Source organism: Ambystoma mexicanum, chromosome 7p (assembly GCF_040938575.1).
Source record: "Ambystoma mexicanum isolate Mex_15411 chromosome 7p, UKY_AmexF1_1, whole genome shotgun sequence".
Lineage (NCBI taxonomy): Eukaryota > Metazoa > Chordata > Amphibia > Caudata > Ambystomatidae > Ambystoma > Ambystoma mexicanum.
In genome coordinates this window covers 142,136,618-142,153,790 of record NC_090939.1, presented here as the reverse complement: position 1 = coordinate 142,153,790, position 17,173 = coordinate 142,136,618, and the positions used below count along the sequence as shown (strand labels likewise).

Here is a 17,173-nt window from a genome sequence, read left to right as displayed (position 1 = left end):
TTTCCTTTGCAGTTGCGGCTACTGAAAAGCTATTGCTGACTTATGTAAGTACAACATTTATTACTTGGTAATGTGGGGGTGGAGGGTTACTGCGGTGGAAAGAATTGTGGCTGCATTGTCAGTGATAAGGGTGGGAAAAGGTAGTGGGGAGGGTCGGGGGCCAGTGATGGGTGTGCCTTGCATTGAGGAAGGCGGCTGCTTTGCAGAAGGAAAGGTTTGGCCGACATTAGTAGCAGCAAATTTTCAATTTTTTTCCCAGTAGTTATATAGATGGTCATTTTTTCTGAGCATGCTATGCACACTTGTTACAGAGCTCCTTCCTTTCACTGCAAAGTTCACAGTTTCTGTGGTGCAATTCCAGCAGTGGTCCCAGTGTGCCCTGTCAGGGTCCCAATCGTTTTGCAGGGGGAAAAACTAACGCAGGGTAGCTAGAGAGGGGGGGGGGGTGCCATTGGCCTTGGGCGTCCGTCCCCCAGGTGGATATTTTGTCCTCCAAATTCAGCAGTGGGTGCAGGGTACCCTGGCAGGGTCCAATCCCTTCCTGGAGAGGAAAGCTGTAGTGCTGACCAGGAAGCCATGTAGGGTGGTGGTGGGTGATGGGTGTGACCTTGGCCACCTCCCTTCCTTGGTAGTGAAGTGCCCCCAAGTTCACCAGTGGTCCTGGAGCTATGGCCGAAACACTCACATTGAAAGTGTCTGAAGGTGCACCCATTTGTGGTAAATGTGGCACATTCTGTCAGGGTACCTATATTCAGAGAGCGTACAAAGCACACTTCCTGTGGACTTCAGATCCTCTGTGAGACTAGTCACCCTGCCAAAGTGTAACGATGTAGCATGTGCAAGTCACCTTACCACCGTGCTGTGCAGGCGGTGGGCCACAGGAGCAGACAACTTTTACTGATTACAATTGCGCCAGCATAACTGTGTTATTGGCACAAGGTGACATACTATCTTCTTCACCTCTTTCCCCTGAAAATAATGTGGCAATTATGTGTCGACCTACTGTTATCTCAAATGAGAGGTGGTTTCCGAATGGGTGAAGTGTGTGTCTGGGATTGTTACAAGAGTCATGTATTGCCGCAATTGTTGTGTAATTTGGTAAAATGTATGTGTAGCCATAATCATGGGGGTTTTCCTGTTTCCATTTCCTAGTGAGGATGAGGGTTGTGTGGATTTTCGGCCACTCTTATATCCAAAGGGCTGCACGACTTTTCCGAGGGCCACCTACATCTGGGTCTGGAAGGGATGGCCTTGCAGTGCATTGGTTTGGGGTGGGGGGGTTGCACCTTCACAGCTCTGAGGAGCCATCATCGCTGCCCAAGCAAAAGGAGAGGCCCCCCCCTGACCTTATAGTGATTCACCTGGGAGGAAATGATTTTGCGTCTGTGGGACGGAAGGGGGTACGGGGCAGCTCATGTCAGACCTTGAATTGATTGCACAGAGGTTTCCAAACACTGTGGTGGCCTGGTCCCAGATGATTCCCAGGATGGATTGGAGAACTCAAGGGAATAGAAGGGCCATCAATCGCTCGGTGTGGAAACTGAATGGCGAGTTCACTAGACTGACAGAGGGCAACACCAGAATACAGACCATTCACCATGGCAATATTAAAGGTGCTGTGATGTTTCACAGAGATGGGGTGCACCTTTCCAAAACAGGCATGGAGCTGTTCATTGGAAACATAATGGATTTTGCCCAGACGCTATTTTAAGGGGGGGTTTGCCCAGTGACTGATGGACGCACTGGAAGATGTGAAAAGTGAATAAAAATGGTAGTAAGTATGTTGGCAGTGAGACTTCCACTTCCTAGCAATTGTTTGCATTCATGGCATGTCAAAGCATTCAGTATGTTTGTGCTGCTTATTTCTTAGCTACCCATCACCACTTGCTTCAGCCTACATCAATTTGCTTGGCCTTGCATTAATGTTGTCCTTGTGAGCTTTCCCCTTACAATAGACACCCCTATGTGAATGAGCAGGTGTTTTTGTCAAAAGTGTGCCAGCAGTTGCCCGAAGGGCCAGCCGTGTACTTTATTTATCTTCCCTTTCTGCTTCTTCATTGCCTATGGCTTTTCAACTCACCCAATCCTAATACTTTGCATGGTTGCTTCTCACCTCGATTTCCCATCCACAAGCATCCCATGGAGGAGGGCATGGTGCAAAGTATGTTGGCTGTTTCTGAATAGGTAGTGTGGCTGAAATCCTCGTCCCCACGCTTGTATTTCTGTACAGTTTAGCGGAATAGTACATTGTCCATAGATTTTTGTTCTCTTTCTTTTAGGTGCAGGTGTGTTGTAGCTGTCTACCCACTTGTAGGAAAGCAGTCAGCTGGTCCTTAGCATTTCACGTGAGTGTTTGCAAAGTACTACTCCGTTTATTGTAGCGTGCAGGGAGTACGTCATATTGCAGAGGGCTGCTACAGTTTGTGAGCAAAGTCTGGACCTTTTGGTGTACTTGTGTGGAGTAGGTTTGTGGCACTGAATACCACTTACTGTGCTACGTTCCATACTTTCAGAAGCACACATACTTATTGTTTCAGTCTTCATCTGGTCTTTGGGCAGTGAAGGGTTCCATAGCGAAGGTACTCATGGCTTCTCGGCGATCAATGTCTGGTGCGGAGGCATTAGCTGCAGTGATGGAGTCTGGCTCAGAGCAAGGCACAGATGTGTACATGCATTCTGAAACAGATAGTGCTTCTGAGGGGCAGGAGGGAAGTGATTGGGGAAGTGAGATGGCCATTGACTAAAGTCCCTCCTCCCACTCATCATCGGCATCATCTGATGACGAAGAGGAAGGAAGAGTGCGTCCACCTTTTCACACACTTCCCACATGCAGGGGGAGGGGACGTGCAAGACGGCCACGCAATGTGGCAGTTCCTGACATGACTCAAGAGTCGCTCTGGGTGCCTCCAGCAATGGCTCAGCCTGTTGTGCCCCCTTTCACTGGTATAACAGGGTGCACAGTGAATACAGAAGGGTTTCAGCCTATTGATTTTTTTCAACCCTTTTGTTGATGATGGGTTCATTGCAGATGTGGTTCAGCAAACCAATTTATAAGCTGCACAGTTCATGAGGTCTAGGGATCCCACTCTGAAACCCCACTCCAGAGCACAAGCATGGGTACCCACAAACGATGTTGAAATGAGACAGTTTTGGGGTCTCATTTTGTTCATGGGAATTGGACACAAGCCGTCTGTCGCAATATACTGGTCTACTGTAGCACCACTTTATTGCCCGTTTTTTTCAGCTACAATGAGCAGAAATCGCTTTCAAGCACTGCACCGTATGTTGCACTTCAATGACAACTCGGCAGCATTACCCAAAACGGACCCAAACTTTGATAGGCTGTTCAAACTGAAGCCATTTCTGGACCACTTCACTCACCGATTTGCAGAGGTGTATGTTCCTAGCCAGAACATATCCATTGATGAATCGTTGGTGTTGTTCAAAAGTCGCCTTGTATTCAGGCAATACATTCCTAGCAAGAGATCACGATATGGGATTAAAATGTACATGTTGTGTGAAAGTACCACTGGGTATGCCAGCAGCATGAGAGTCTACACCGGTAAAGACTCTACCCTAAACCCTCCGGGCTGCCCAGCCCATTTAGGGACAAGTGAGAAGATTGTTTGGGATCTTCTCACACCATGGCTCCACAAGGGACATCATTTGTATGTAGACAATTTCTACACTGGAATTCCACTGTTCAAGGAATTGTTCAATGTGGGCACACTGGCATGCGGTACAATCCGCAGTAACCGCAAAGGTTTCCCCAGACAACTTGTGTGTAAGAAGTTGGCCAAGGGACAATGTATGGCAATGCGGCATGATGAATTGTTAGCAGTGAAATTCTGAGACAAAAGGGATGTGTACATGCTAAGTACTATTCATGATGAAAGTACTTCAGCTGTCCCTCTGCGCAGGCAGACTCAACAAGTGTTGAAGCCCAATTGCATTCTGGATTACAACAAGTACATGGGTGGAGTAGACAAAAATTACCAAGTGCTTGAGTCATACCACGCTGAACGCAAGTCGCGTTTCTGGTACAAAAAGTTAGCCACACACATTGTGCATATGGCAACGTACAATGCTTATGTGGTGTACCGTGCAGCTACTCCAGAAAACAAGCTCTCCTTTTTGGATTTTGAATTAGCAATTGTTCAATCTCTGGCTAATGTTCATGTACAAATTCCCTCCTTTCCAGAGGTCGAAGATGTGGCCAGATTGCAAGAGCGACACTTTGGTGATTATGTTCCTCCCACTGCCACAAAGGCACAACCGTACCGAAAATGTAAGGTGTGTACAAAACAAGGAAAGAGGAAGGATACTCGGGTGTACTGTCCCCAATGCCCTTCCCAGCCTGCCCTCTGCTTTCAGCCTGGTTTCCTTTTGTATCATACAAAGGAAAATTATTGGGAGATCGACTGATTTCCGAAAATGCCCATCATTCCTTGAAAGGGACCCTTAGCCACTGAAATCGTGCATGTCTTGTAAAGGAATGGCACTCTTGCACCCTGCCCTCGAGGTGTACCTTCAATGAAAAAGCAACAGGATGTCAAATCACTTCACTTGATTTAGCGTGCATTCATGAGCATTGCTAGTCCTGCTTCCTTCACTTGAGGCCTGCCTTGGAAAGGCAACCACAGCCGTAGCTTTCCCTTGAGGCCTGCCATGAAAATTTACATCAGTCTAGATCCCTCAGCTCAAAGCGTGACTTGCAAAGGAACGCTAATCAGGCTTCTTCCATTGGAGGCGTGCCTGCGAAATAGTAATCATTACGAGTCCCTGTACTTGAGTTGTGCCATGCAGGTCTTTCCCCTTTGGCGTGCTTTGGCAGGCAATGCTAGTCCTGCCCCCTCCACTTGAGGCCTGCCTGGGAAAGAGACATCACCCCCGGTACCTTTCACTTCAGGTCTGCCTCATAAGGAAAAGGCAGTCTAGCTCCCTCTGCGTGTGGTGTGCCTTGCAAAGTAACGCAATTCTTGTTTCTTCCAAAGCAGGCGCATCTTGGAAAGAAATGCCACTCTAGCTCCCTCCACTTGAGGTGTGCTTTGGAGTAGGTGGGGAAAGCACTCTGCTTTACTCCCCTTTGGCGTGCTTAGGCAAGCAATGCTACTCCTGCCCCCTCCACTTGAGGCTTGCCTGGGAAAGAGACATCACCCCTGGTACCTTTCATTTCAGGTCTGCCTCATAAGGAAAAGGCAGTCTAGCTCCCTCTGCGCGTGGTGTGCCTTGCAAAGTAACGCAATGCTTGTTTCTTCCAAAGCAGACGCATCTTGGAAAGGAATGCCACTCCACCGCCTCTAGTTGAGGCGGGCCATGGAGAAGAAGGGTGGAGCACTCTGGGTCACTCCCCTATGGGAGTGCAGCTTGCTCCTGTTCGGGATTGCCTTACAAAAAAAAACGTCTGGAAAACCCCATCCGCTTCCGGCGTACTTTGGACAGGAACCCGAATCTGGCTCCTTCCACCTAAGGTTTGGCAAGCAAAGAAAGGCCAGTCCCGCTCCCTCTACTGAAGCCGTGCGTTGTGGAAGACCAGAACACCATTCAGGTTCCCTCCACTTAAGGGGTGTCTTTTCAAAAGAATACACGCCACTTTGGCTCCCTCCCTTGAGGTCCAAGTGTCATGAAAGTGGTACCTGGACACCAAATATATGGCAGCGGTGTCTTGCGTACCTCGTAAGATCCTGCCTTGTTTATTGTTTTACTGCGAGTAATGTTATGTGTGGTGTAAGTGACACGTCTTCTGTAGGAATGAATTGGATATGATTGGTGTGTGAATTAGGTAAAAGATACAAAGAACATGCAGATGCAATTTCTGTGAATGGACTTTTCCAGCACTGCCGAAATGATTGTCATGTTGCAGGGTGGCTGTTTTGTGTGGGTACGGTTGAACATAAGAATGTTTGCCCATAGTTGCTATGGGCATTCTCAAAGCTGGTGTGGAAGATAGCGCCTGTAGGGCAGGGTAGCGAAGTGAGCCAGTATGCACTTGCTATCAGTGACCACATGTGATTGCAGGCACATAAAGTTTGCATGCAGACACAGTTGCTATAAAATTGATGCCAAATGATAGTTAAGATATTGCTAGAGACACAGTTGCATTGTACACACATGTCCACGTGGTATAAGTGTGTAGATATGCTCATGTGTAGATACACTTGCTCTGGTGCTAGTGATTTGGTAGAAGTGCAACTGCTGAAATGGATGCCAACGGACTACAGACACGAAAGGGATACGAATGGCCAGTGATCCGGTGGGTGCCTTGTCGTGGCATCACTGCTCACAAGGACAAACCTTCTTGTGCTACACAAGGAGGTTTGTCCTTGTGCTAAATCCCACCTTGCGTGTCTAACTGCATTGTGTCTGGTATGTATGGGAAGTGTGAGGAAAGGTGCATGTGAAATGGCTTACTACCAGTACTTTACTGTTTCCTAAGCGCACTACAGAGAAGTTACTATACAAAAGATGTACCCATTGTCACTCAGGCACCACACCTGCACACAAGAGGTCTGCCTCTCATTGGGACACGTGTGGCGATGCAGGAAGGTAGGCCATGTGTTGTTGGCGGTGTGTTTCGGTGAGTGGCCAGAGGGAAATATCTGAATTGTCTGCATTTCCAGCCAATTTCAGATACATTTCCCTGTGTGCACTCACCGAAACCCGTCGCCACCAACAGATGTCATACCTTCTCGCGTTCCCACAGGTGTCCCGATGAAAATAGTACCTCACATGTGTGGGTGCACCTACCGGGGGCGCAAAAGGAAAGGGGTAACCCGCTAGTAACCCCAAGCCTTTCGCCACAGTACAATTTGTTCATGTGGGCAACCTACAGATTTGCCCCTAGGGTGTCGAAGCCAGCAAGGAAAACAGGGAACCCCATGCATTTCCCAAAAGAGGACACCTGTGGGAATGCGCAGAGGTCTGACTTGCGCGAAGCGGCCCAGAATTTATTACCCAGAACACCAGACAAAGTGAACATTGTGTTTTTTTTCCCCCACCAAATATAACCCTTTGTCGGGAATTGTGGCTAATAAAAACTGGGGCAATTTGCGCAAGGCAGACCTATGTGGATTCCCAGGGGTGTCCTCTTTTTGGAAAATGCATGTGGTTCCCTGTTTTCCACGCTGGCTTCCACGCCCTAGCGCCAAATCTGTAGGTTGCCCACATGAACACAACGGGCAGTAGCGAAAGGCTTGGGATGACCAGTGGGTTAACCTTTTCCTTTTGCAGCCCCGGTAGGTGCACCCACACATGTGAGGTACCGTTTTCACCGGGACACCTGTGGGAACGCGTGACGGTAGGTCATGTGTTGTTGGGGGAGTGTTTCGATGGGTGCTTCGAGCGAAATGTGCGGAAAAAGCGTTTTTTCCCCCACATTTCAGACTTTGCAGGGCTATCTGGGTAATAAAATCTGGGGCGATGTGCGCAAATCATACCTCTGCGTATTCCCACGGGTGTCCTCTTTTCGGAAATGCATGGGGTTCCCTGTTTTCCTCGGTGGCTTGGACACCCGAGGGCCATATCTGTACGTTGTGCCGGTCGGCAGAATGTCTGAGATTTCGCTCTGAAAACAGACTTGGGATTACTTGTGTTTTAGGCTTTCCCCTTGGCGGCCAGGTAGGTGCACCCACACATCTGGGGTACCGTTTTCATCGGGACACCTGTGGGAACGCGGGACGGTAGGCAATGTGTTGTGTTTGTGTGGTTTTCATAACGTTTTGACCCATTTGCTGGTGCCCTTTGTCTCACAACCCTTTCTTTTCGCAAATGTGACCTACATTTAGTCGCTGCTTTAGCCACCATACACTTTTGTAACCTGCACAAGTCACCTACCCTTGAAAAGGTCTGCCTGTGCTCTTTCAAAAAATATATGGCTGCCGTTCCTCACCACATTGGTTTTCCCAATTTACACATGCTAAATGCGTCTGGTCAGGCCGTGAGCGTAAAACTCCTGTGTACCATGGTTCAGTGTTTGGCTTGCGGTATTGCTTGTTTTGTAAAAACACTACAAAAATTGTATGCTCTCCTAACTGCAAGAGTCGGGGGAATGTAGCGGAGCATTGCTTTTCTCAAAATTCATAGAAGCCATTGCCGTACCAAGCCAACCATGTCCAACACATACCTTTTTTTTCAGTCATTTTCCCGCTTTTCCCCCATTCGATGGCAGTTTCCCCTACCTAGTTGTTGCCTGACCTATGCAAATCACCCCTTCGTAAACTTGGAATTTTGTCTACTTTTCAGAAATATATGCCTTTCTGTCCTCCAATTTGGCTTTCCTGCCCTTTTCTTCCATTCCGTCCATGCATGTCCAATTGGCAAAAATCGCCTACCTCTCACAAAACGGTTGTTAACCACGTCAAAATATTTTTTTTCCATTTCCACTCAACCTGTTCCTGAAAGCCACGAAATTGGGGAACTCAGCACAGCAAACCATTTGTTCCTAGCTCTTACAAGGAAAAAACCACAGGCTTCTTTGTACATCATTTTATTGGCATTTTTTGAAAAAACCCAAAATTTTCGCACTTTTTCCTTATTTTCTCTCACCCCATTACAGCAACCTGGGATTCCTGGGTGGCGTTACGACCGCCTACATGTGGGAAAACAAGGAGCCAAATTTGGCCGAGATATCTCATGTAACAAAAAAGTTACAAGCCATTGAATGGCCACATAACAAAATCACCAAAAAGGCCCTGGCACTGGGGAGAAATATCCATGACACTTAAAGGGTTAATCTCGATAGCTTGGGGGTGGCAAAGGATGTGATGGCATTGTAGAGGGAGGATGTGCATTTGCTGGGGATGTACGCAGGGAATATATTACACTCTATCGGTGTGTAGTCTCAGGGCGTGGGACAGCTGCATAAAGTGGTATCGTTCTGTGGTAGGCAGTTGGAATTTGCTCTGCATGTCTTCGAACGAGGCTAGTTTCCCGTCCCTCAGGATATCATCTACCCCGTTGAATAACGAGATTGGCCTGTAAGAGGCACATTTCTCCTGGGATTTGTCAGGTTTAGGGATGACCACTATGGTGGCCTTGCATAGGTCGTGAGAGGTAGCCCTGTTCCCGGGCTGTCAGCAGCATATGATGCAGGGGAGGGGTTATGTTGTTACTCCCTAGTTTCTGCCAGATTTCGGCCGGGAACCCATTGGGGCCCGGAGTTTTCCCAGACTGCAGTTGTGTTAGTGCTTCTGCTATTTCAGCTTCGGAAAGGTCGGCGTCCAGGATCGCTGTTCCCAAAGGGTGGGGATTACTATGTCGTCGAGAAGGGTTGGGTCTAGCGGCACAGTTGGGGCCTGGTATAGTGCAGCATAAAATTGGGCAAACGCTTCTGCTGCTCCCCCCTCCTACTCGCCGCCCGGAAGATAATTTCTCCCCGCAGCACGGTTTTATAAGCCTCCCAGATCACTATCGGGTCATTCTCGTCGGTATCGTTAATCTCGAAGTACTCAGTTGAGACTTCCATGAGGCGGTCTACCAGTTCCCAGATAGTAGTTGTTCAGCCGCCATGTCCTGGGTGGGGCTATACCCTGTAGTCGTGATTCCACCATCAAAGGTGAATGATCTGAGATTCCCCGGGGAAGTAAGTCTGCTGAGAGTATTCTAAAAAGCTCCGTGTGGGGGATGAGTAGATAGTCAAGCCTGGAGAGGGAGCTGTGGGCACCTGAATGAAATGAGTAGCCCCTGGTTTTCAAGTGGAGTTCACGCCACACATCACAGAGGCCCAGGGCGGATACAAAGCCGGAGAGCCTTGAGGGGACATCCGGGTTACACTGTCTAAGATGGGAGCGGTCCATGGTGTTACACATGACGTCATTAAAGTCACCTCCCAGGTACCATTTATCGGGTTTGATGCTTGCCCATAAGGGTGGTCAGCTCGTCCTGGAATTCCTGCCCCAGTCCCAGGGGGGTGGGGGGGTGGGGGCAGGGGTACTGAGGCAAACCAGTATCCTCCCGTGAACGCTCCCAGAACCAACACGTAGCGACCCCGGGAATCCTGCTCCAGTTCCTGCAGTGCGAACGGGACGTGCTTGTGTATAAGGATAAGGGTGCCCCTGGATCACATGGTATATCCTGCATGGAAAGCTATCTTATAGTTCGTCCGCTGAAAGAAATTACAGTGCGTTCCCATTAAGTGCGTTTCAGTAAGCAGGGCCACATCGGGGGGAGTGTCTAGAGAGTAGTTGCTTAATCAGGCGTCTCTTGATCGCGGAGCCCATCCCGTTCACATTCCAGGTGAAGATCTTAAGGGACCTGGGACGTGGAGTAGGTGGCGCTTGAGAATGTTCAGGTGTCATCTAGCAAAACTATTCGAGGGGTTCGAGGGGTAGGCGAATGGTTCTCGGGGGGTACCATCCTGATGTGTGGCGGTGTAGTGTGAAACAAGCAAAGATTGATGGCTGAATCGCTGCCCGGGCGTGCTATAAACCCAACTGGTCAGGACTGCTATCCCTTGAATCTTGCAGGGGTAAACTGGTCCTGGGATAACAAGAAACACTTCCCAACTAGCCCTTCCCTCCCCATACTCCACCCCAACACGAAGTACCTGTCGCCCGAACATTTGCTGACAATCAAGAAGGGAAAAAGGGGTAGAGTGTCAGCTTCTAACGAGCCCTATGGAAGTTCAACTAGAAAAGTTGGGGGGGAATAAGATACCCCAGGTGCAAGGGTACCAATCCCCCACTTACCGGATTGTAGGTATGTGACACGCCTTTGGTGTCCCTCCGGTGGCCGCCTGTGGTGGTGTCCTTAGTTTTGGTCGCCTGACGGCAGGAGGCCAGGCCCTCGAGGGGGGTCAGGGCGGGACCTCATCAACTCCGACCGCCGGGAGGTTCGGCAGTGGTGGCTGGTCAGGTCTAGGGCGCTGTTCCGGCGGTGGTCTAGGGTTTCTGTGCCTGTTTCCTCGGGGCACTGACCAGTCCCCCTCAATGTGCTGCTCCGCCCAGCGCCACGCCTCACCAGGATCGTCGAAGTGGACCGTTGTGCCCTTGTGATAAATTTTCAATTGTGCAGGGAAGAGCAGGCCATACTTGACTCCTAGTGTCTGCAGTTGTTTCTTAAGCTTTACAAAGGATTGCCTCGTCTTCTGTACTTCCTTTGTGTAATGCTGAAAAAAGGCCAGCCTGGACCCATTGAAGGTCACCGTGCCCTTGGTCATAGCCAGTTGTAATAGTGCATCCCGATCTCGATAGTTTAAGAACCTCGCCATCACTGTGTGATGAGGAGCGCCGGGCAGCGGTCTTCCCACGGGCATACAGTGTGCTCTCTCTATGGAGAACATTTTTGAGAACGAGTGAGTCGAAGAGGTCCGTCAGTAGTTGTTCCAAGAAAAGTTCCATGCATGGGCCTTCCTCTTTCTCGGGAATGCAGAGTATACGAACATTGTTACGCCTGGATCCACCATCGCTCTCCTCAACCCTAGCCTCCAGGATCTTGAGTGTGGCCGAGACTCCCTGGAGTAGTTGTTGCCCGCTGTGTAGCCCATCCTCTATTTGAGATGCGCTGCTCTGCTTCTCCAGTGTGCGCGGACAGTTTTTGCAGGTCGTGCCTGAGGAGGGACACATCTAGATCTATTCGATCTTCTGCTCCATGGACGAGCGTGAGTCGGCTATGGCAGCCATAACATCTTTAAGGGAGAGCGTATGAGCTTGTTCCATTTCCCCAGGTTGTTGCGGCTGAAGGTCAGCGGCTTGGGAAGAGGGAACTGTATATTGTTCAATCCTATTCTGCACGACAGGCTTTTTTGTTTTCTCTTTGCCCATGGTTGCCACCCGGTCTAGCAGGTGTAATCTTGTGGCGGAGCCCCTGTCCCTCAGTCTCACGGAGTACTGCCCAGGTCGATCTCGACTCAATAGTGTAGTGACAGACCGGGTTTGCTGCTTGTTGTCAGTTTGTGCGCATTAGCGGGTTCCGGCGCCAAGCCACTGCTCGCTGCTATGTTGGTAAATGTTACCACTGGCCCAAAGTTGTCAGGTTCCTGGGTGGCTATGTTTCATCAGTGGTTTTACTCCTCTTCCCGGGGTACTGGACGAGGGGGAGTCCCTCTGGTAGTAACAGTGACCAAGTCATCTTGCGGGTGAGTTCTGTATATTGGCCTTAGTTCCACTGTCGCTTGTTGTGGTGCCTGGTACCGTGCAGCTAATTATTGCGCCGGAGCAGCGCGGCGCTCTGTCAATCCCGGCACCCCACTCAGCCCAGCTCACTCGCCACTGGTGTATGGGGGATGATCCCTCTAAGTGTATGTGGGGACACCACTCACTTGTTATGGGCTGTTCCAGGTCAGGCCAGTGTGTGTCACACACGGTCTCTCCGGGTAGGCTTGATTCGCTCACTGGACTTCACCTCCCTGTAGCCCCGGGCCCTAGGGGGGGCCGGTTATGAAGCCTCGCTTCGTATGACTGGTGGTCCGCTTTGCTATGTCTCGCTTCTGGGCGCTGCACGCTCCGGTTAGCGGAGGTCCCGCCAATCCACACCGATGTGGCCCTTCATCGGCCTGTGGGCCTGTTTATTTGGCCTCCCGCTGCTTGGTAGGGCCGGCGCACTGCGGGCAGTCCACCCTGAGCTGCCCGCACACAGCACTGTATTTTCACCCGCTGCCGCCCTTGGGCAGCGAATGCAGGAGCTGCCAGCCCCTGGGGCCGACAGGGCCCAGGGACCCGTTCCGGAGCCGCGGAGCCCGCCCCGTCTGCCTGCCGATGCATTTTCCAGAGCGGTGTTCCTCACCGTCTATGTCCCTTGGACGCGCGGTCGTCCGGGACCTCAGCCAATCCCTCCGCGGACCCCAGATGGTGGCAGCCAGCGCTGGTGCCGGTGTCAAAGGAGAGGTGCAGCTGCAGCAGGGGCCGACGACCCGCAGGCGCTGCAGGCTGTGCGGGGGTCGCGTCGCCCCTGACTTAGTTCCAATTCAATGCCGGTTCCAGCTCGCTAACAGCAGCACCGGCTCAGCAGCCCCGCCGAGTCCCCGCCCCAGCCGCAGTCAGGTCCCTGATTCCAACCAGCAGGGCCTCACCAGCCCAGTGTTAGCCGCGAAGAAGCGATGGCGGCCATCTTGTATCAGGGACCCCGCTCGCAGCTTCGGATTCCGAACCGCCGGGGTTCAGCGCAGCAGGCTCCCCCGTCACCACAACTTCGTCCAGTCGTGCCGCGGGCGTTCAGCTTTTATATGGTCCCTTTAGTGCACGGCTGGCGGTCAGTAGGTAGGCAGTATTTTCAGGATGTATAATGCAGCAGCGGGAGCCGACGGGACTCACGTCTGCATTGCCTCGCAGTTGGCCACGCCCCCCAACACTTGGAATATTAAAACGTTTGCAAACATGAGCACTAAAGGTGTGATGCATTATGCTAGCATTTGTTTTAATTTGTTTAAAAAGGCTAACCAGATCTTCTTTTAAAAATATAGATACTGAAGAGCCTGCTAATGGAGTCAACGTTAATGACGTTTACTCCCTCGCAGCAGAGTGTAAATGAGTAGAACTCCTGAGGGATGAGGTCACCATGGGAGAATTAAGGGACACTGCATGGAAAGAAATGGGCGAGAAGTGGGGAGCGGCATATAGCTTCCCCTTGTGGTGGCCTCAGGGTTATGACCTGAATTAACCCCCAAACTTTAGGTGTATTGTCCATCCCATGCCATTCCTCAAATGCATACCAGCCAATTAGGGCAAGCAACGCAGGCTGCCCAAATAAGTGTTTTTGGCAAATATTTTCCGGTGCTGTAAAACAAGTTAAATTAAAGCATGTGTGCACATCTAGTAATAGGCATTTTGCTGGTCTACATTGAAGTCTATACAAGGGCATGTTTGCTCTCAGACGAAGCTCCTATACACAAAGTTTCAATGAATGTCTTATTCCACGGCTGCTTCAGCAAACTAGTAGAAGGACACTAACCTTTTTTCATTCTCTTCATTTCCCTTATCACGGTCATGAATGACCATTTTGTAGCGCCCAACTTCTTGGGGAGTTCTTGCAATTGACATTCCTGCCAACCGGATCCTTTAGAAAAAAAACATAAATCAATTTTGTTTAAAACATTTACATATAGCGAAACATTCCCAATGAAATATCTGGAAACGTGTAATGTCCCACCAAAAACATCCAATATCAACTAGCACATCACTGCATGGGACAAATGGCAGATCAAAGATAGAAAGCTAACATTGCACGTGCTAGCACCCCTCCTTGACTCTCCTAATCCTCTGCACCCTCACCTTAGCTCTCCCCCTCCCATCATGAAATGATTATAAACAAAAAACAAAAAATCTGTAATCTACTTGCCACAGTAAATGGACGCTTCTCTGCTAGCTCACCCTTCTGGTCACCTTTCGAGTCACTGTGCATACATAGCTCTCCTTACCACTCCTCCTCCCTCGTCTATGCATGGAGGTCTGATTGAATACCAATATTCATGCACACTACTTTGCTTGTGCTCAGTCAACCCTGTTTGTTACCACTACTCCACCTGTCCCACTCTTGGTGATCTCACTCAACTGTGCATTTCACTTACATCCATGTTACGCTTGGTAATAAAGCCCTTTAACAACCTGCTTCTGCTGGAGGTTGCTATCCTCCTGGCAAAATCTAGCCTTCAACCCATGTATGCTTTAATTGGTCACTTACGCCACAGTCCCTCGTGTTCAGTGTTGCCAATTGTTCCGTCTTGACGTGCTACGAATCTCCTGCCACCTCACACTTCATTCCCAGAGCTCATCCTTTCCTAAGCCCCCAAACCGAGGAGTCCACTATGCTGCTTCTGGAACCGTAATCTAATCTGCACTGCACTAAGTCATCTGAATTAATATCATGTTAAATTGCTAGCATGGCACACAACCTACATGCATACTGACCATGAGGTATGCTCCTCTTTATTAATGCTCTGGGCTTTCTACTTGTGCTCTGTAGCTCACTTCCCATGCCCTGCTCGTCTCTTACATTAGGTTAACCATCTTCTGGGGGATCTCAACTCCATTCTGGACTTAAACCCACACACACAGTCTCAGTCTCCTTCATATCACAATGGTCTTCTCTATGCATCACCTCTGTTACACATCCTTCAGTACACCCATTCTGTATCCCTCCCTTACTATATTCAGAAAGAACAGTCTCCTCTCTTACACCCCCGCCCCCAGTACTCCCTCGCCTCCTTGTCTCCTACTCTATGATTTATTTCTGTAAAGTTTCCGTTTACGCCGCCTAACCCTCCTCTCACTCACTCTCCTTCTGTGGCCATCATCACTTCACCACCTTTCTCAAATTGCTCGTCCATCATCTTTCCACCTTCCTGCAACACTACGTCTCTGGAGAAAATCAACATTTCACTCCTACAATGTAATTGGAGGACCCAGGGGCTGCTGAGGAAGGATGCGTGCCGACACCATAACCGCTGTACCAGCACACCGTTGTGGAACCACCGAGGTCCTAAGAGACTAGACATTTGTGTGCAGACCGACACTGAGCCGAGAAACCACAAGGGAATGGGATCCAGATGCCATCTACACGCACCGCTGCAAGAAAGATGGCATGCAGATAAAAAGGGGGGCTGGCTGGATGGCAGGGAGGCCAACGATATCCAGGGTGGGAGGTGGCCTGAGCCCAGAGTGGGCTGAGACCAGCAAAAGCTCTCCATTGGATGAACAAATACCGATATTCAGGGCAGAAGAAGGCACAAGACTAAAGGGGTCTGGGAGAAGCAATACTCCCTGTAAGGGGTGAACAACTATGGATAGTCAGGGCGGAAGAAGAGCAGATCTCACAGGGTGCTGGAAGCTACAATGTAAAGGTGGAGTCAAGTACCCCCACCCAAAGTTCCTCCCCATGTTGTCTATATGTTGGGAGCCAGAGTGTGAGACGCGTACAGTACCAGTGAGAATGCCTATACCGAAGAGAATCATGGAAGCAAGGTTCCCATTGAGGAAGCCATACATGCATACACGACAATATGATGGACATTTGAATGAAATCCTGGAGGAAAAGGAAAGACGAGTAAAAGTACAGATTGATGACGTCACACAGAGCAAAATTGACGCATTTGTAAGAAGAGATTAAAGAGTAGAAGTATTCTATAGAACCAAAGGAGAAGGTATTAAAGATTAACTACATCTCGGGCTCGAGGTGAAGATGTTCATGCTACAGAAAATAATGGAGATATCCAGTCCATTGTACAGTCACAGCAACACAAGCAAACAAGTATCCTTTAAGGCTGGCTATATAGTTAATGGATTGCGGCAATGCGCCAACATATACGTATAGAGTAAATGGACTACAGATATTCCATAATGCATTTTTACCAGAGCCGGACACCGTGAGCAGAAAGGGTTTTTCAGTGTGTCACAGTTAGAAAACCGAAAACATAACCATGGAGGTGAATCAAGGAAAGGCTTGGCTGGCCTAACACCAAGAAATCAAGGCCACCACGAATCAAGATGTTCGTACAGAAGCTACAATTAACGTGTGAAAAGAACACACTCCTACTGAGGTGAGGTGGAGAAGCACTGAAGACGTCAGAGGTTCTTCTTTTAATAGGGTTTAATACAGCATAAAGGCTCAAAATCATGGTCTGCAGTCATGTGGATGGATGAAAATAGACACTGAACTGAGCTGAATCGAAACTGGGAGGCAAGGGATGCCCTCACTCCCTTTTCTTTCTTCAACACAACATTTTCAAGGCCAAGTTCAAAGCCATAATTGACTGGCAGACTGCAGGAGTGATGATTGAAGACAGCCTAATTGGTGGAAAGCTATGGTTATGACCAGCCCACCAAACACCTGGGTGCCAGACTGCGTGCTGCTTACGCATATGGAATATTACAGAGGGCTACAAGGGTGCCAACCAATTATACAGGGACACGTAACAGAGATCCCTATAGTTTGTGTAACCAATGGGACGTTGTGTATTTGATGACGTTCATGATGACCTGTACTAGAGAAGGGCTTAGTTGCCCACCTGACATTAGATACCCAACCACCGTTCCTGACCAGTATGGAACGTATACTTAGAGGTTCCTTGAAAGCCTATCACCATTCCAAGTAGGTTTCTGTAGGTTGCCACGCAGGTAGATGTCAATGATGACGATCATTTAGTATAAGAAGGAGGATTATTTGTTCCTGGCTATCTTGCTTTAAGGTCTCAAAGAAAACGTTCTCAGACATCAACTCCAGACACGATACATATAAGGACCAA

The 17,173-nt window shown here is 49.4% G+C and overlaps 1 protein-coding gene across 1 annotated transcript in view; it reads right to left on the bottom strand.

The window, feature by feature from the left end:
- The window catches only part of LOC138525755 (beta-1,4-galactosyltransferase 3-like), a 547,693-nt gene that overhangs the window by 157,288 nt on the left and 373,232 nt on the right, over positions 1 to 17,173 (bottom strand). The window contains exon 7 of the mRNA XM_069635927.1: positions 13,885 to 13,989. Coding sequence (XP_069492028.1) covers positions 13,885 to 13,989 — 105 coding nt within the window. The remainder of the gene's footprint in view (positions 1 to 13,884; positions 13,990 to 17,173) is intronic.